Source organism: Podarcis vaucheri, assembly GCF_965113315.1.
Source record: "Podarcis vaucheri genome assembly, chromosome: W".
Lineage (NCBI taxonomy): Eukaryota > Metazoa > Chordata > Lepidosauria > Squamata > Lacertidae > Podarcis > Podarcis vaucheri.
The window spans coordinates 27,823,068-27,843,383 of record NC_138757.1 but is presented as its reverse complement, the minus strand read 5'-3'; the positions used below and the strand labels follow the sequence as shown (position 1 = coordinate 27,843,383).

Genomic DNA, 20,316 nt, shown 5'->3' with positions numbered 1-20,316 from the left:
CAAACCAATACTAATACAAAAGCAGTGTTAATCTTTATTGATGCGGAGAAGGCCTTTGACAACATCTCTTGGAAGTTTATGAAGAAAAATCTGGAAGGGATGGGAGTGGGACGGGGGTTTGAAAATGGAATAGAGGCAATTTATTCAGAGCAAAAAGCTAAATTGATAGTTAACAATGTGGTGACAGAAGAGTTTAAAATCGAAAAAGGAACACGACAAGGGTGCCCTCTATCCCCTCTGTTATTTATTTCAGTCCTGGAGGTGCTTTTGAACATGATTAAGGAGGACCGGTTGGTGCAAGGAATACAGGTCGGAGTGAAACAATATAAACTGAAAGCCTTTGCAGATGACTTGGTTTTAACATTACAGGAGCCAGAATCTAGTACGAAAAGAGTTTTAGAACTGATTAATGAGTTTGGTCGGGTGGTGGGATTTAAGCTGAATAAGCAAAAAACTAAGGTTTTTTTGGGGGGAGAATTGACATTTTTAGAAGCAGAAGGGTTTCAGAAAGAGACAGAGTTAAATGTGGTCAAAAAAGTGAAATACCTAGGGGTTAATTTGTCTGCTAAAAATTTGAATTTATTCAAAGACAATTATGAAAAATGTTGGTTAGAAATTAAAAAGGATTTAGAAATTTGGTCAAGATTGAAACTTTCCTTGTTGGGTAGAATTGCAGCTATAAAAATGAATGTATTGCCAAAGATGTTGTTTTTGTTTCAAACCCTACAGATTGTGGACAGAGTGGAATGCTTTGGAAAGTGGCAGAAAGACATCTCTAAGTTTGTCTGGCAGGGCAAAAAGCCCAGAATAAAATTTAAAATTCTAACTGATGCAAAGGAAAAAGGGGGATTTTTAAGGTTATATTATGAAGCTGCAGCTTTCTGCTGGATGAAGGACTGGTTACTCCTAGAGAACACTGATGTCCTAGATCTGGAAGGGTTTAATAATGCTTTTGGATGGCATGCTTATTTGTGGTACGACAAGGTAAAGGTTCATAAAATGTTTAAAAATCATATTGTCAGAAAAGCAATATTTATTGTCTGGACAAAATACAAAGACTTATTAGAAAACAAGACCCTGAGATGCTTATCACCAATGGAGGCTAAGGCCCAAAAAAGACTCAATATGGAGGCCGGTTGGCCGAAATATTGGGAAATAATAGAAAAAATTGGAGACAATTGGAGGTTGCAGAGCTTAGAAAAATTAAAGCATAAGGTGCGAGATTGGTTACATTACGCTCAAATTCAAGAGGTTTTTACACTGGATAAAAAAATAGGATTCCAGGTGGAAAAATCGAAACTAGAGACAGAATTGCTTGAACCAAAAACTAAGGTACTTTCGAGAATGTATAACTTGCTGCTTAAATGGAACACTCAGGATGAGACAGTCAAATCAGCCATGATAAAATGGGCACAGGATATTGGGTACAACATCATGTTTGAGGACTGGGAAAGGTTATGGACCACCGGAATGAAATTCACGGCATGTAATGCCTTGAAGGAAAATATTATGAAAATGATATATAGGTGGTACATGACCCCAGTCAAACTCGCAAAGATATATCACCTGTCTGATAATAAATGCTGGAAATGTAAGGAGGCTGAAGGGACATTCTTTCACCTCTGGTGGACTTGTCCAAGAGTGAAGGCCTTCTGGGAAACGATCTATAATGAGTTAAAAAAGGTATTTAAATATACCTTTACCAAGAGACCAGAGGCCTTCCTCTTGGGCATTGTTGGTCAGAAAGTGTTAAAGAAGGACAGAACTTTCTTTATGTATGCGACTACAGCAGCAAGAATACACATTGCAAAATACTGGAAGACCCAAGATTTGCCCACACTGGAAGAGTGGGCAGACGCAATTGATGGACTATATGGAACTGGCTGAAATGACTGGCAGAATCCGAGATTTGGGAGAAGAAACAGTGGAAGAGGACTGGAAAAAATTTAAGGACTATTTACAAAAACATTATAAGTTGCATGAATGTTAAGAACTTGCACGATTCGGAAACTTTAGCTCCAGCAATTAGATTTTGTGGAACAGGAAACTAAGTTTTAAATATGAAAAGGTCAAAATTTAAAGTAATACTATGTTTAATTCAAGGTATAAGTAATTGATAAAAAGTACTTTAAACTCAGAAATATAACATTTGAAAAGTACAAAATAAGGTATGAAACAAGGTAATAATTTGCTGATATTTTTATTATAAAGAAGGCAGGGTAGGGGAGATGTGGGGAAGTTTGGTTGGTTATACAAAAATGACTTGAATGGTTGGATTTTTTCTTTTTTCTTTTGTTGTTTCTTTTTCTGTATTTCTTTCTTCTGTGTATATTCTTAACTTTGTATCTGAAAAAGTCAATAAAATATTTTATAAAACAAAACAAAACAGAATGGCAAGGTTGTCAGACAGAAAGCCAGATTGGTTGCCAGAGGTTTTTCACAGGTACCAGGACAGGATTAACACGAGACCTACTCTCCCACCGTCAAATATGAGAGCATTCCACTGATGCTCAAGATTGCTGCAGAGGAGAAACTGCATGTTTCCCATCATGACATTAATACAGCCTTTTTGTACGGGATTTTGGGGGAGTACATGCTTCCACCTGATGGAATGCAGATACAGAAGGGAATGGTCTGTAAACTCCGGAAGTCCTTATATGGTCTCAAGCAGAGTGCCAGGTGTTGGAACACAAAACTCACTGAGACATTACTTTCTCTAGGATTTCACCAGGGCAAAGCTGATCCGTGTGTGTTTGTCAAGGAGGAGGGGCAAAACAAACTGTATTGTTTATGTTTTGTTGATGATCTTCTGATGTTTTGGAAGAATCAGGCTTTGTACCAAAGCACCCTAGCTCAGCTGAAGGAGCACTTTGACATGAAGGATCTTGGTGAGGTATCCAACTATCTTTCTCTGCAGGTGGAGAGGGACCAAGCAGGTAATTTTCTGGTACACCAAACACAGAAAATTGCTGATGTATTAAACAGGTTGAATTTGGTTGATGCAAACCCAGCAGACACACCAATGGTGACAGGTTACCAGGTAGATAGTACTGCTGAAGCGTTTTCTGACACTACGCTGTACATATGCATTCTAGGCAAGTTGAATTTCATTGCTAGATGTTCAAGACCCGACATAGCTGTAAGCACTAACCTGCTTAGCAGACATGCTAACAATCCTACTGTTCAGGATTGGAAAGCTCTGAAGCGCATAGCCCACTATTTGAAAGGGACTTTGCACTACAGGCTGAGGTTCACCAGTCAGAAGACTGGAGGTCTTGAAATCTTTGCAGATGCAAGTTTTGGAAGTGACACCACGGATGGTACAAGCACTTCTGGAGTATGCTACATGTATAACCACTGCCTGTTTGACTGGTTGTGCAAAAAGCAGACGACAGTGAGCCTAAGTTCCTGTGAAGCAGAACTCAATGCTCTGTCATTTTCACTCATGGATTGTGAATGGTTGATGCAACTGTTTAAGGACATAAGAGTTTCTGTGAAATGTCCTATACGAGTGTATCAAGACAATAGATCTTCTTTGGCTTTGCTGAACTCAGAGAGTTGCAAGCAAAGAACCAAGTACTTGCAGATTAAGCTACATCGTGCAAGAGAGTGTATTCAGAAAGGACTCATCCAGGTGTCCTACATGCCAGGAAATGAAATTCCTGCTGATCTGTTGTCTAAGGTTGTTAACAGAGAACAACTTAAGGTTTACGTACAAAGGTTGCAATTGGATTGAACCACAGGTACTACAGGTTACACGGAAAGGGGGAGGATGTTAGGATATTTCCATTCCATCTTAAGAGGGAGCAGGCTTTGTGAGTCACAGAGTCTGCGTATTTCCTGTTGACAGGAAGTTTATGTTTTCTGTTGCATTCTTTTCTCTCTCTCGGTGCCTGAACGCTGAAGCAGGCGGTCATGTTTTTTCTCTGTTCTGACTAACGCAGAATAAACTTATAAATAATGCTCTCCTGCGTGCATCTTTCGCTGTGCACTATCTGCTGATAAGAGCGTGCGTCAGCTCTGGAATGTGGCAAGCTATTTCTGGAGCTCGTGTCGCTAATTGCTGATACTGCGTGTCTACGGGAGATCGATGGAAGTCCGGAAGCGACGCGGGGCCATGATGGACTTTGTCTCCCTGGCAGTATCCCAACATTATTGGCAGTTATACTCCCTGGCAGTATTCGTTAACTCATCCATATCTTTGGGTCGGGGACCTCTAGCAAGCTCATCCTTAACTTCCGCGTTCAATCCATGCTTACACAAAGTTTGCACAGGCTCTGATTGCAAGTCCCATCCCAGTTTGTGCACAAACATCGCAAATTCTGACCAGTAGCTCCTTACTGTAGCTCTGCCTTGCTTCAACTCCAAAAGCTCCTCCTGCATCTTGTCAATGTAACTTTGATCTGAGTACATAAAGTCCATCGCTTGCCAAAACTTGGGCAAACTTCTGAGAGCTTCAGGATTAGAGGCAATTAACGGCCTCACCCAACTCTTGGCACTTCCCGACAGGTGGCTAATTAGGTAGGAAACTTTCTGGGCATTGTTAGGGAATTGAGCACTCTCAAGCTCCAGAAAATATTGAATTTCCATCTTAAAATCCAAATAACTTTCCAGGTCCCCATTAAACTGTTAGGATATTTCCATTCCACCTTAAAAAGGGGACAGGCTGTTGTGAGTTTCTGTTTTGTCTATTGCTTTCGTTTTCTCTTTGTGCCTGAGACATCGAAGCAGGCAGTCATGTTTTTTTCTTTGTTCTGACCAACGCTGAATAAAGTTATAAATAATGCTCTCCTGAGTGCGCCTTTCGTTGTGCGAACTCTGCTGATAGAGCGTGCACGAGCTCTGGAATTTGGCAAGCTATTTCTGAGGCTTCGTGTCGCTAATTGACTGATAACGTATCTACGGGAGATCGATGGATCGTCCGGAGGCGATGTGGAACCATGATGGCCTTTGTCTCCCTGGCAGTATCCCAACAACAGGTTTTGGGCCCAGATTCACGGCACTTACAGGAGAATAAGACTGCGAGAGACTGTGAGAGGTATGTGGGGAAAAGCAAATGCAAAGGTTTTTCTGTTGCCGCGGCAGAGTCTCTTTGATGTCCGGCTGGCGTAATTGGCCTGGGAGCCGCGCCAGAGGCTTCGTGATTTATGAGCTGCCAAGATAAGAAGTTTTTGAAGGCATAAAGGCTCATGGCTCAAGTAAAAGCCTATAATGGAGTTTTTCCAAGCCTCTGAAGGCACTGAGTGCCCAAAGTTAAATCGGCACAATTATGAGACCTGGGCTGTGTGGTGTGAGAGTTTGCTTCGACAATTTGGAGTGTGGCATACTGTGTGTGAAGCCCCTCCAGTTCCTCTGACAGATAGATGGAGGGCCCAAGATTCAAGGGCCATAGACGTAATTGTCTTGTCTGTCTCTCTGGAGGAAATTGCTACGCTAGCTGGCAATGTGACAGCACGTCAGATGTGGAATGCTTTGAAAGTAGCCCATCTGCCGGTCATCCCAGCCCAGAGTTTGACTGCATCGGAGGTCCTGGCTGTTTCCCAAAATGCGAATGAATGCAGGGATGCCGAGGGCACCGGTTGCAAGCTGCAGGGGGAGCTGACTGTGATGTCATCCCAAGCAGCATTCCAGCCTCCAGGGGGAGCCAAGGAGTCAGCAGCTGAGAGCTCTGTTTCTCATGGGAACCAAGGTCATCGTCTCTGCAGAGGCCGGAAGGCCAGAAGTAAACAGAGACAGATGCCTGCAGATGGCCCGAAGCAGAAGGGGGGTGTAAAGCCCACACCAGTGGAAAACAAGGCTTTGTTTGCTGGCACAGCTTCACCAAAGGCTAAAGGCAAGTTTGATGGCCAGGAGCAGGGGGGCAAGCAGGAGAAAAAGCCCACGCCAGTGGAAAACAAGGTTTTGCTTGCTGGAAAAGCTGCTCCAAAGGCCAAGGCCAGATTTATTATTGACTCTGGAGCCACCCGCCGTCTAACAAAGGATCGGCACCTTTTTATCTCCTTCACACCTCAAGATGGAGAGATCCACCAGGCTGATGGAAAGACGTTGCGAATTGCAGGAGTTGGGACTGTGAAACTGGCAAGTCTGCACACTACCATCAAAGATGTACTTTATGTTCCAGGTGCTGCAGACAATTTGCTCAGTGTCCCACAGCTGACTGGGCGTGGCTTTGAGATTTCCTTCAAGAGGAGCGTCTGTGTCATCAGGAAAGGCAAAGAGGACAGTTTGCATGCAAAGTTTATAGATGGTTTGTTCTGTATAACTTATGATGACAATGGTGCTGCTGTGTCTAATGTAGATTCTTGTTGTGTTGCACAAACTAACAAAGTTCTTCATTCAGGATGCATTCACGAGGCACACAGAAGGTTTGCTCACATGTCTTGGCAGACACTGGCCAAGATGCCTGAGTTGGTTCAGGGTTTGAACATCAAGCCCTGTAAGTTTCACATGAAATGTGTATCTTGTGCAGAGAACAAGGTGAAGGTTGCTCCAAAAGGCAAGGAGTCTAGCAGGCAGGCTTCCAGACCCTACCAGCTAGTCCACGCAGACCTGGTTGGTCCACTAGCGCCCTCTCTGGGAGGAGCAAGGTACTTCATGGTTTTAATTGATTATTTTTCCAGGTACATTCATGTCTTTATGCTCCAGCAGAAATCAGAAGCATTTCCTAGGTTCAAGGCATTCTGTGCCTGGTTGGAGAATGTTCACAGTAAACACATTGGCTGTTTGTTTACTAATCGAGAGGCTGAATTCACTTCTCAGCAGTTTGAAGCTTTCCTGACTGAGAAGGGAATCCAGCATAGCCTCTCAAGTCCTGGATCCCCATGGGAGGTTTGTGAGCAAGCAAAGCAAACATTGCTTCAAGGCATGAAAACCTTGTTGCATGATGCCAATCTCCCTGAGAAGTTTTGGGGGGGAGTCTTTGAACTCGTATGATTACACTTTTAACAGGAGTCTGTCATCACCTATTGGTTGTACTCCCTATGAGAAGATGTTTGGTAATAAACCTTATGTCAAGCACATAGGAATCTTTGGTTCTGTCATGTGGGTACACACCCCACAGAGCAACAAGCTTGGGAAGCGTGGGGCACATGGTTTATTCATGGGGTACGAAAAAGGTGCATACAGAGTATGGTTGACTGCCTCTAAGTCCATTAAGTTCACAAAGAGTGTTGAGTACAATCCTAAGTGGGGGGGAAATGTGGGAATTTTCCAGAGTTACCCAGAGGAAGATGAAGGTGATGTGAAAAAAGCAGGTGATGTTGAGGTAGAAGAAGAAGCTGAGGAAGCTGAGGATGATGATGATGATGATCAGAGTTCGGATTCCAGTTCAGTGGGCGGCGCTGCTGCTGGTGTCAGCGACAGTGATGACTCAGCAGACTACAAGAGCGCAAAGGCCTCAGTCAGACCATCTGATGTGTCTGACAATGAACTGGAAGAACCACTGTTCACCATTGGTCATTTTTCTCCTAAGAAGGAGGAGATGAATCAAGAAGACTTGCGTATAGTACGCAGATCTGAAAGAGCCACGAAAGGCAAACCTCCAAAGAGATTTGCTGATGAGTTTGCTAAGACAGCAACTGCTGTTCTTAGTAGCTCAGAGAAGGTGTGGGAACCTTCAAGCTTCAAAGAGGTTCAGGAGTTAACCTCTAAAGATGCTGAGCCTTGGCTTAATGCCATGAAGGCTGAAGTTGATTCCTTGAACAGGAACCAAACTTGGGAGCTGGTACCGGTAGTCCCAGGAATGAGACTGGTTGGCAGCAAATGGGTCTTCAAGACCAAGACAGACCAGAATGGCAAGGTTGTCAGACAGAAAGCCAGATTGGTTGCCAGAGGTTTTTCACAGGTACCAGGACAGGATTACCACGAGACCTACTCACCCACCGTCAAGTATGAGAGCATTCGGCTAATGCTCAAGATTGCTGCAGAGGAGAAACTGTTACGATATAGAACCAATGCGGCAGCGAGCTGCTGGCTTGAAAGCAAAACATAAATGGGAATGTTGGGGCTGTTCTGTGGGAAACAAAGGGACAGTCTATTCACAGTGCGAAGCACCGGAATTAGCTCAGAGTGTAATATGAGCTGTACAGGAAGTACAGGAGGAGTTTGTCTCTCTGCTGTTGGAGTTTGATGAGAGCAGACGTGTTTTCCGTAACGCTGCAAAAGACAGAAATAAAGACATGTAAATATGTTTCTGTCTATCTCTTTCCCCTCCGGGGGGGGCAGGAAAGAGTGGTGTGTCCTTCTCACGTTGGGGAGGATCGCCGATCGCGACCTTGCCTGGATCCTGCCGGGAAATGCAGAGAGTGAGGTCAACCGGAGATTCAAGCCGGGTGCCTGGAGAGTGGCCAGTTTCTTCTGATAACAGCTTGAATCCCGACATCTGGTAGCAATGGGCCGATGGTTTTGATCCATGTAAGCTGGAAGAGAGGTTGATGGATCGTTCTTCATCCTCTGCACCAGGAGAAGGGAAAAGCAGTAACGTGCAGCTGGGAGCTACACAGACGGCTGGGCACCGCAGAAGGTGTTTACTGAGCAACGGAACCCCTAAGGTATGCTGATTTTATGGCTGTGAAAGTGAACGCGAATTGAGACATTCTTCGGTTCACTGAGTGTCTGCGTTTGGATGAAACCAGCACTGTAAGAAAGCCGCATACTTCGCTTATCTTGGTATGCCTGGAATGTATAGTTGCTAAGCAACGATACGTCAGTGCAGTGGAAAGTTACTGGCAAACAACGGCAAAAGGGGCTGGCACAGTGTGAAGGCTGGGAAACAGCGAATGTTTTGTCTACAAAAGCTGCTTTTGGAAAGACTTTCAAACAGCTTGCGTTGAACTGCCAGGTGTGAGGCAGTAAACAACCAATTGACTCTTGGATTTTACAGGCTCGAGAGTGAGAGCTGAGGCTTGGATTCAAAATGGATGCCAAGGAGGGGGGAGGCTTACCTTACCCACCTCCACTGACTAATGACAATTATTCCTCATGGTCTGTAAAGATGAAAGCCCTGCTTCAGAATCAGAGGATTTTTGGGGTGATTGAGAACCCCATCCCTGCAGCACCAACGCCAGGTTGGAATTCACAGAATGTGAAAGCCAGGACGGCCATAATTCTGTGTGTCTTGGATGACCAGCTCGTGCATATTCAGGATTTAAATGACGCGCGAGAGATTTGGCAGACGCTGTGTAGAATACATCAAAGAGATGCTGGTTCTTCAGCGTTGCTGCATTTTGAAAAGCTGACCAATCTGAGGCTTGCGCCCGATGGAGATGTACAAGCGCATTTGACAGAGATGAAATTCTTACGCCAGCAGATGGCAGAACGCAATTTCCCTCTACAGGAAGAGATATTCTGCTTCATGATTATAAACAGCCTTAATCGGACTTATAAAACAGTTGCAAGTCAACATGGTTCTCTACCTGCAGCGGATCTCACGGCGGAGAGCGTGTGCGCTGTCGTTCTCAATGAGAGAGATCGACTTGCTGCAATAGATGTCAAAGACAGGTGGAGAGAAGCTCGGAGTACTGACACCCCCACTGCTATTGCTAGTGAAGAACAGGCTGTTGCTTTGAACGTTGTGCATTGTTTCAATTGTGGACAGACAGGGCATCTTCAGAGGAACTGTAAGAAACCACGTCAACAGAAAGGAGCCAAGGGGAGCTCTGCAAAGCCTGAAGCGTCAGGCAAAAGTCATACCAAGTCCCAGGTTAAACCTGCAAAGGCTTTGATGTCGAACGGAGCCACACCAGAAGTGGAGAACACGTTTATTTTGGACACGGGGTGCACTCAACACATGACATCGAACAAAGGACTGTTTTCAACGTTTAAGAAGCAAAGCTTCGCTGTGAAACAGGCCAACGGTCAGGATCTGGAAGCGACTGGGTTTGGAACTGTGTATCTTGAGAGTCTGAACTTGACTATCAACAATGTGTATTTGGTTCCTGATTTAAAGTTCAATCTGCTGAGTGTTTCGCAGATCACAAAGAAAGGACTGACTTTGTCCTATGATAGAGAAAGCTGCAAGATCTTCAAAGATGGAGAACTGTATCTTTCTGCCAGAAAGAAAGATGGACTGTATTTGTTGACTTTTGATCAAAGTGATTGCATGAATTGTAATGCATCTGATTCTAACATAATTTCTCTCGCAGGTGTGTCAAAGAACGTCAAGAAGACGACCAGGGTCGACAGGGCATTTCAGTGGGTGTATGCTGATGTGATTGGTCCTCTAGCACCTTCTAGAGGCAATGCAAGATATCATCTTGTGTGTGCGGATTATTTCTCTCATTATGTCTGGGTATATGTGTTGGAGAAACCACAAGAAGCCTTAGAAAGGTTTAAACAGTTTTGTGACAAAGTTAAGAATGTTCATGATGCTAACATTGATTGTCTTTTCACAGATGAAAAGCCAGTTTTTCTTTTACAGGATTTTCAGGATTTCCTGCATAAGAAAGGGATAAGGCACAAGACTGCTGTTTCTGCAGAAGCGTGGAACAGAGGTGTCTGTGTGCAGGTGAACAAAGAATTGCAAGAAGGCATGAAGGCGCAATTGCTGAGTTCACATTTACCACATGAGTTTTGGGCGGAGTCGTTAATGTGTTATTGTCACACGTGGTTGAGAAAGGTTTCAAAAGATTTGGAAAGTTCTCCTTTTGAGAAGCTGTTCCATAGAAAATCTTCAGTTGCCCATTTTAAGGTTTTTAGGTCTCATGTGAGGACTGAAGCTCCAGGTGGAGTAAAGAATGCCAGAGGCATTTTTGTGGGTTATGAAAAGGGTCTCTACAGAGTAATTTTGTCTGAATCTGGTCAGGTGATTCTCACGAAATTTCTAGAGAGTGCTCCTGAACAGGAGAGAGTAATTGTTCACACATTTCCCACTGAGGACGATTCAGATGATGGTGATGATTTTACTGATTACAGTGGTACTCAGAGTGACAGTGATAGCTCACAGAGCTCAGTTGACACAGTCATTGAGAGGAAGTCTCACACAATGGATAGACCTTCACAGATGAAGGATGAACCACTGTTTACTATTGGAACTGGTTCTCCAAAGAGTCCTGAGACTGAACCAGTGAGCAGAGAGGATCAGCACCTCATACGTAGGTCTGAGAGAGTTACAAAGGGTGTACCACCCAAGAGGTATTGAAAAGAGTTTGCTAGCTCAGCTGTAGCATGTGTTACTATTGTTGACAACTCAAGACAGGTTGAAGCTGTGTCTAAGTCAGAGACGAAGACAAAACAGGGAGTTGTTAAGTGTAACACTACATTCCCTAGCCAAGGTAATGCAGATGCACTCATTCCTTGGAAGTCAGACAACCAGAGAGGTACACTGGGGAAACCAGTGGCGGGTAGTTCCAAGGGTGGAACTGAAACAACAGGGGAATGTTATATGTATAACAACTGTTTGTTTTCTTCTCTGGATCTCACTTTGCTCGCAGCACACATTGATTCATATGGGGGAGTATGTTACGATATAGAACCAATGCGGCAGCGAGCTGCTGGCTTGAAAGCAAAACATAAATGGGAATGTTGGGGCTGTTCCGTGGGAAACAAAGGGACAGTCTATTCACAGTGTGAAGCACCGGAATTAGCTCAGAGTGTAATATGAGCTGTACAGGAAGTACAGGAGGAGTTTGTCTCTCTGCTGTTGGAGTTTGATGAGAGCAGACGTGTTTTCTGTAACGCTGCAAAAGACAGAAATAAAGACATGTAAATACGTTTCTGTCTATCTCTTTCCCCTCCCGGGGGGGGGGGAGCAGGAAAGAGTGGTGTGTCCTTCTCACGTTGGGGAGGATCGCCGATCGCGACCTTGCCTGGATCCTGCCGGGAAATGCAGAGAGTGAGGTCAACCGGAGATTCAAGCCGGGTGCCTGGAGAGTGGCCAGTTTCTTCTGATAACAGCTTGAATCCCGACAGAAACTGCATGTTTCCAATCATGACATTAATACAGCTTTTTTGTACGGGGTTTTGGGGGAGGAGCTGTTCATGCTTCCACCTGATGGAATGCAGATACAGAAGGGAATGGTCTGTAAACTTCGGAAATCCTTATATGGTCTCAAGCAGAGTGCCAGGTGTTGGAACACAAAACTCACTGAGACGTTGCTTTCTCTAGGTTTTCACCAGGGCAAAGCTGATCCATGTGTGTTTGTCAAGGAGGAGGGGCAAAACAAACTGTATTGTTTATGTTTTGTTGATGATCTTCTGATGTTTTGGAAGAATCAGGCTTTGTACCAAAGCACCCTAGCTCAGCTGAAGGAGCACTTTGACATGAAGGATCTTGGTGAGGTATCCAACTATCTTTCTCTGCAGGTGGAGAGGGACCAAGAAGGTAATTTTCTGGTACACCAAACACAGAAAATTGCTGATGTATTAACCAGGTTGAATTTGGTTGATGCAAACCCAGCAGACACGCCTGGTGATAGGTTACCAGGTAGATAGTACTGCTGAAGCGTTTTCTGACACTACGCTGTACAGATGCATTCTAGGCAAGTTGAATTTCATTGCTAGATGTTCAAGACCTGACATAGCTGTAAGCACTAACCTGCTTAGCTGAAGCTTTGAAAGGGACTTTGCACTACAGGCTGAGGTTCACCAGTCAGAAGACTGGAGGTCTTGAAATCTTTGCAGATGCAAGTTTTGGAAGTGACACCACGGATGGTACAAGCACTTCTGGAGTATGCTACATGTACAACCACTGCCTGTTTGACTGGTTATGCAAAAAGCAGACGACAGTGAGCCTAAGTTCCTGTGAAGCAGAACTCAATGCCCTGTCATTTTCACTCATGGATTGTGAATGGTTGATGCAACTGTTTAAGGACATCAGAGTTTCTGTGAAATGTCCTATACAAGTGTGTCAGGGGTTCAGGAGCAGAGGCGAGGGCAAGGGAGGAAACAGAGAGCGAGGGGGAGGAGGCAGAAGAAAAGATGAGTGATGACGACGACCCGAGATCTCCTAGTCTTTCCAGTGAATCAGAAGATTCACAGGAAGGAGCGCCAGTGGCAAGGGCAAGGGGGGAGCTTAGGGGGGCACCCCAGGAAGAAGGGTCCAGAGGGGGCTCAGAGAGCAGCAGTTGGAAATCAGGGCCAGCATCACCAGCAGAACGCAGTGGGGAGGAAGGGCGCCAGGTACCGAGTTCTGGCAGCTCGCAGCAGGAGGGAGGACATGAGTCAGGAGTGGCCACACCTCCATCGGGGAGCGAGGAAACGGTCAGGAGGAAAGTGGAAGGTTGGGCGCGCGCGCCAAGTTCAAATACACAGGAAGGTGGCGCAGTAAGCAGCCCGGAAAGGGAGCCAGGTCCTAAAGCCCGGCGCAAGGAGACAGAAGGGTCCGGGGGGTCAGCGTCAGAAGAGTCCCGGAAGGAAGAGACCATGGGGGGCAGAGGGACCCAGAGAAGAACGGTCAGGCGGAAAAGGTGGAGTAAGGCTAGGATATTAGGTTGGTGTACAGGAGGCGGGGACTCAGACAGAGTTTCGCCGGTCTAACCCTTAAGACGTAGAGCTGCACGCAGCCACTTGAGAATGGAAACTGTAACTCAATAAAGACTTTTACAAAGTGACCGCTGGCTAGCGTGATCCTCTGTGAGCTAGGATCTTGAAGCAGCCCTGACAAAGTGTATCAAGACAATAGATCCTGTTTGGCTTTGCTGAACTCAGAGAGTTGCAAGCTGAACTCAGAGAGTGTATTCAGAAAGGACTCATTCAGGTGTCCTACATGCTTACTGAGATTTTTGGAGGTTTTCTGCGAGAAGGAGGCGGACAGGCTTCCCCCTCACAGACCATATGACTGCAAAATTGACCTACTGCCAGGGGCGGCGCTACCAAAAGGGAAGCTGTATTCCATGTCTGAGGACGAACTACAGGAACTCAAAGAATTCATAGAGCATAATTTGGAGCGCGGTTTCATCCGGGAGTCCAAGGCAGCGGGGGACAGTCCTGTATTCTTTGTTAAGAAGCGGGACACGCCCCAGAAAAGGCTCGTTGTGGACTATCGGACCTTAAACAGCATGACCAAGCCATCGGACTTCCCCATGCCCAGGATCGACGACCTCCTTGCGGCGGTACGCAAGGGCCGCGTGTTCACCAAGTTGGACCTGCGAGGGGCGTACAACCTCATTCGCGTGCGGGAAGGAGATGAGTGGAAGACAGCCATGTTCACGCCCCTAGGCACCTACGAATACAGAGTTATGCCTTTTGGACTACAAAATGGCGCCCACTGTTTTCAAGCTTTCATGCATCACGTGTTAGCGGGGCTCCTCTACAAGACGTGTGTCTGCTTCTTAGATGACATCCTGATATTTTCTGAGTCCCAGCAGGATCACGACAGCGACGTCAAGGAAGTGCTGAGCAGGCTAAAGCAGCATAGGCTGTACGCCAAGCTGGAAAAGTGCCAGTTCGACGTGACGGAGGTGGATTTCCTGGGCTACAAGTTGTCAGACAAGGGGCTCGCCATGGACAGCGCCAAGGTTCGCGCGGTGTTGGATTGGAAAAGCCCGCGCAACCGGAAGGAGGTCCAGCGGTTTGTCGGCTTTGCGAACTTCTACCGCAAGTTTATCAAGGGGTTTGCTATGCAAACGGCGGCCATCACAGACACGCTCAGTTCCAAGAAGAAGAAATTCATCTGGACGGAACAGGCGGAGCGGTCCTTTCATTTTTTTAAAAAAAAAATTTTTATTGGGTTTTCACATTTTATATAGACAAAAACAAAACACAGAACACCAAAACAAACATAAAAGACAACAAACATGTACAATTTCCTAACATCCTATTTTCTAACCCTAGTCCTTGACTTCCCCCCACCCCCACCCTTGCCTCCCTATTCCCAAATTTATGTCAGCAAGTTGGCATTTCCTTTTCCATCTTAATATTAATCCTTTTATAAAGAAAAACAAAAAATAAATTTTCCCTAAGTTGGACCCCAATTCTCTTCCCTCGATTTCTCATTTTTTCTTGAATAATTTTCTTATTAACTAAACCCCCTGGTCTTGAGTGTTGTTTGAATTTAAATGCTTCCCTCCCTCCCATCCCCGGTTTGCGTCCTTTCCCAAGACATGTCCAAAATAACATTTTTTAGCCTGGGTTCCGCACGTCCGAGGCTCTCAAATCTCTTTCAGTCCCTCTCCGCCGGTTTTGTTGGTAGTCCTTTTTGTCGGTCATCGAGTCTCGAAAGAGTTCCTTCACAATCAATCCAATCAATCCATAGTCTCTTCCCATATTTAGAAGCAACTGCTGAAGAATTTCCACAAGGCCTGAGTCTTGATGATAATCAAAGTCAAAGTCTATGTGGAGGCCCCAATTGTACTTCTTTATTTCAAGCTCCTGAATTCCATAAACTCCCGGGGCCTCCACTTTCGTCTTCTGTATCTTTCGTAGGCTTAAAATGGATTTAATCCAATAGTCTCCTTGCTTATGTTCTCCAAATGTCGGCTTCTGGTTAGTATTTTCCCACTTGACTTGTTCTCTTTCTTGTTTTGTCTTCTCCTCTTCTTTGTTTATTATTTCAAATTCAGCTGTGGGTTCTTTCTCACTCAAGTCCTCATTACATTCAGCAGAACTACTTGTTTCAGAATTCAAGGTCATCAGTTGTTTACTCATAGCTGTAGTCTGCTCCTGTAAGGTTCCCACCAGTGAAAACATCCTTTCGATTTCTCTCAGTATCTTTCCACCCACAGCCATTGTAATTCCACAGAATTCCCCCTAGAGGGAATCTGGTTACTTAATGTTCTTTTCTCCAACAATCCTCTGTCCTGTTATTGTTTCTTTGTTTCCAACAATTTTGATTCAATTGTAACTCCTTTTAATCTGGAGAGATCTTAAATATCAATTTTTCCACTGTTAACAGTCCATTTGACAGCTTTGACAGCTGTCAAATTCTGCTCCTCTAAACAGGCTCCAAAGCAGGTCGCTCCCGGGCCCGGGGGGGAGGGTTGTTTACAACAAAACAAAGTCTCTTCCAACACTCCACTCTCCTGCTCAAATTTGCCTTTCCAAATCTTGGAAGTTACTGTCTTTTTAAAACTCACCCTTTACAGGGTAGGCACTCCAGCTTAGCTCTTATATCGTTGCTCTGGATCGTCTACAAGGGGGGGGGGACTTCCTTTTAGCACACCCCCCGGTCGTCTCAAATTCAGAAGATAAAATTTTTAAAGTTCAGTTCCAGATTACTCACGGGTTCTTTTTTTTCAGTCCAAATTTCAAGGAAGGAAGTCAGCGCTCTCCAGTTATGGCTCGCGGCTTCGCTCAGCGGCGGTAGCGATCGACTCTCAGTGCCGCGCCGTCCCCCGTATCCCCTCCATAGCCTTTAAAAAGGCTCTTCGCGAATCAGGGGGGGCGCTTAAGGCACCCGCCGAGTCTTCAGTCCGCAGGCTTCCGCGCCTGCGGTTTTTAAGGGTCCCCGTGTCGCCGGCACGGCAAAGACCCATCCACCGCTGAGCCGATTCCCTCCGGAGCTCGGAGGGAATCCGCCATTTCCAGATCGCGCCAACCCGGAAGTCCCCCGGAGCGGTCCTTTCAGGCACTCAAGCGTCTCTTCGCGTCGGAAGAGCAGCTGCTGCATGTCGACCCCAGCAGGCCGATGAGGGTGGAGACGGACGTGTCTGACAGGGCCGTGGGAGCTGTCCTGCTGCAGAAAGACCCGCAGGGGGCTTGGAGGCCGGCAGCGTTCTACTCCAGGAAGCTCAGCAAGTCTGAACAGAACTACACCATCTGGGACAGGGAGTTGCTGGCCATTCATGCAGCATTCAAGGCGTGGAGGCACTTCCTGATCGGCGCCAAGCACACAGTACAGGTCTGCACGGACCACAAGAATCTGGAGCACTGGCGCACGGCGCAGTTCCTGAACCAGAGGCAGATACGTTGGGCTGAGTTCTTTGCGGACTTCGACTTCCGAATAGAGTACGTCCCAGGAGACACCAACGTCATGGCGGATGCCCTATCCCGTAAACCACAGTATCTAGAGGAGGCGGCGCCAGCGGCCGCCATGCACATCTTCGCACCGACCGTGTGGGCGTGCGCTTCGGCGACAGTTAACCTGGATGCGGTGCGACGAGCGTTGCAGGATGACTCCTTCGCGCAAGCAAAGATGGCAGAGGTGCACAGGGGTACGGCTGCAACCGACGAGTTCCAAGTGCGAGATGGCTTGCTCATCCGTAAAGGGGCCATCTACGTGCCGGGAGACGAACTTCGCGCCAAGGTACTGCAGCAGCTGCACGACGCGCCCACTGCCGGGCACTTTGGCAAGGAGAAGACGGTGGAATTAGTCGCCAGAGACTTCTGGTGGCCCGGAATGAGGGGGGAAGCCGCGGACTACGTGGCGAGGTGCGACACCTGCCAGAGGGCCAAACCAGTGCACAGACTGCCGGCCGGACTGCTGGAACCGCTGCAAACTCCGTTCGAACCATGGGAGAGAGTCGCCCTGGACTTCGTCACGGATCTGCCCAGCTCGAGGGGCAAAACGGCTGTGCTAGTAGTGGTGGACTTGTTCTCCAAGATGGCACATTTCATTCCGTGTGCGAAGGTGGCCACGGCGGAACAAACGGCCAAACTGTTCATAGATCACGTGTTCAAGGTCCACGGTCTGCCGCGGTCTATACTGTCCGACCGGGGGCGACAGTTCATCTCGAATTTCTGGCAGAAGCTGATGGGCTTCCTGAACGTCAAAATCAACCTGGCTTCGGCTAGACACCCGCAGACCAACGGACAAGCGGAGCGGGTCAATGCCATCATGCAGCAGTATCTGAGGTGTTATGCAAATCAACAGCCCGCGACGTGGGTGGATTACCTGCCTCTCGCCGAGTTCGCCTACAACAACACGAAGCACGTGTCCACGGGGGTGACGCCGTTCTTCGCCAACAACGGAAGGCACCCCAGAACCTTCCCGGGACTGGAAAGAAGGGGAGAGGGGGAGCCGCAGACAGCAGACGCGTTCGCGTCGGAGTTGCAGGAGGTCCACGATCAGCTTCGGCGGCACCTGGAGCTGGCTAAGCACGCATACAAGGTGCAAGCGGACAAACACAGGAGGGTTGGTGAAGAGATCCGCGTGGGCGACTGGGTATGGTTGGCAGCCCACGCAGTGCCGGCCAGGTCGTTAGCGAAGAAGAAACTAGGACATAAACAGCTGGGACCCTACCAAGTCGAAGAGCAAGTCAACTCGGTAGCCTTCAGGCTGACGCTTCCGGAAGGCTCCAGGATACATCCGGTGTTCCACAGATCGGTGCTCACTCCCTACAAGACACCTCACAGGTTCCAGGAACCGGGAACGGCGCCGAGTCCGCTCAGAGAGGGAACCGAGCAGAGGGGAGGGCCACAGGAGGAGCCCATCAACGAAGTCACAGAGATTTTGGACTCGAGATGGGGGGAGGAGGGAGTAGAATACCTTCTCACCAGAGAGGGCACCCCGGCCAGTGCCAACAGCTGGGTGCCGGGCTACGCTTTGGAGGAACCTCTGCTCAAAGATGAGTTTCATGCCCTCTTCCCACACAGGCCCATGCCAGCAGACTTTTTCGACGATTGGCTTTTCACACCGACGCTTTCAGCCAGCACGTTTCGGGGTTTCGACTCGGATGAGGAACCGACAATGGACACTCGTTCCCCGGAGGGCTCGACAGCGGAATCGGCCTCAGAACCCTCGTATTGGTGGGACGATAGACCAGAGGAGCAGTGGCGCAGGAAGTGGCTGGAGGGTCCAAGCCGAGCGACGGACCCGGGAACGCCTGAGGCGGAGACGGACGCGGACATGTACGGGGAGGATTTTGGGTTCGAGCACGGCGGCACAGAGATGGAGGCAGAGGTGACCGTGGTCGACGAGCGCAGGGAGGAAGAACCGGAAGTCTTCAGTTGGAGGCCCGCCACGGGAAGCGAACTGTATCCGACATTCGTCCCCGGGACACTGCAGCACCCAGCTCCCGCACCGGAAGGAGGGGAGGGGGGAAGGGGGGACTTCGAGGGGGGGGATGGATGTCAGGGGTTCAGGAGCAGAGGCGAGGGCAAGGGAGGAAACAGAGAGCGAGGGGGAGGAGGCAGAAGAAAAGATGAGTGATGACGACGACCCGAGATCTCCTAGTCTTTCCAGTGAATCAGAAGATTCACAGGAAGGAGCGCCAGTGGCAAGGGCAAGGGGGGAGCTTAGGGGGGCACCCCAGGAAGAAGGGTCCAGAGGGGGCTCAGAGAGCAGCAGTTGGAAATCAGGGCCAGCATCACCAGCAGAACGCAGTGGGGAGGAAGGGCGCCAGGTACCGAGTTCTGGCAGCTCGCAGCAGGAGGGAGGACATGAGTCAGGAGTGGCCACACCTCCATCGGGGAGCGAGGAAACGGTCAGGAGGAAAGTGGAAGGTTGGGCGCGCGCGCCAAGTTCAAATACACAGGAAGGTGGCGCAGTAAGCAGCCCGGAAAGGGAGCCAGGTCCTAAAGCCCGGCGCAAGGAGACAGAAGGGTCCGGGGGGTCAGCGTCAGAAGAGTCCCGGAAGGAAGAGACCATGGGGGGCAGAGGGACCCAGAGAAGAACGGTCAGGCGGAAAAGGTGGAGTAAGGCTAGGATATTAAGTTGGTGTACAGGAGGCGGGGACTCAGACAGAGCTTCGCCGGTCTAACCCTTAAGACGTAGAGCTGCACGCAGCCACTTGAGAATGGAAACTGTAACTCAATAAAGACTTTTACAAAGTGACCGCTGGCTAGCGTGATCCTCTGTGAGCTAGGATCTTGAAGCAGCCCTGACAAAGTGTATCAAGACAATAGATCCTGTTTGGCTTTGCTGAACTCAGAGACTTGCAAGCTGAACTCAGAGAGTGTATTCAGAAAGGACTCATTCAGGTGTCCTACATGCCAGGAAATGAAATTCCTGCTGATCTGTTGTCTAAGGTTGTTAACAGAGAACAACTTAAGGTTTATGTACAGAAGTTGCAGTTGGGTTGAACCACAGGTACTACAGGTTACACGGAAAGGGGGAGGATGTTAGGATATTTCAGTTCCACCTTAAAAAGGGGACAGGCTGTTCTGAGTCACAGCCTACGTATTTCCTGCTCACAGGAAGTTTCTGTTTTGTCTATTGGTTTCATTTTTCTCTCTGTGCCTGAAACATCGAAGCAGGCAGTCATGTTATTTTCTTTGTTCTGACCAGCGCTGAATAAAGTTATAAATAATGCTCTCCTGAGTTTGCCTTTTGTTGTGCGAACTCTGCTGATAGAGCGTGCACGAGCTCTGGAATGTGGCAAGCTATTTCTGAGGCTTCGTGTCGCTAATTGACTGATACTGTATCTACGGGATATCGATGGATCGTCCGGAGGCGACGTGGAACCATGATGGCCTTTATCTCCCTGGCAGTATCCCAACGCT

At 47.7% G+C, this 20,316-nt stretch overlaps 1 protein-coding gene across 1 annotated transcript in view; it reads left to right on the top strand.

The window, feature by feature from the left end:
• The window catches only part of LOC309523263 (uncharacterized protein), a gene marked incomplete at its 3' end in the record, with an annotated part of 70,746 nt that overhangs the window by 35,626 nt on the left and 14,804 nt on the right, over positions 1-20,316 (top strand). Inside the window, exon 2 of the mRNA XM_082207046.1 lies at positions 5,348-6,294. Coding sequence (XP_082063172.1) covers positions 5,348-6,294 — 947 coding nt within the window. The remainder of the gene's footprint in view (positions 1-5,347; positions 6,295-20,316) is intronic.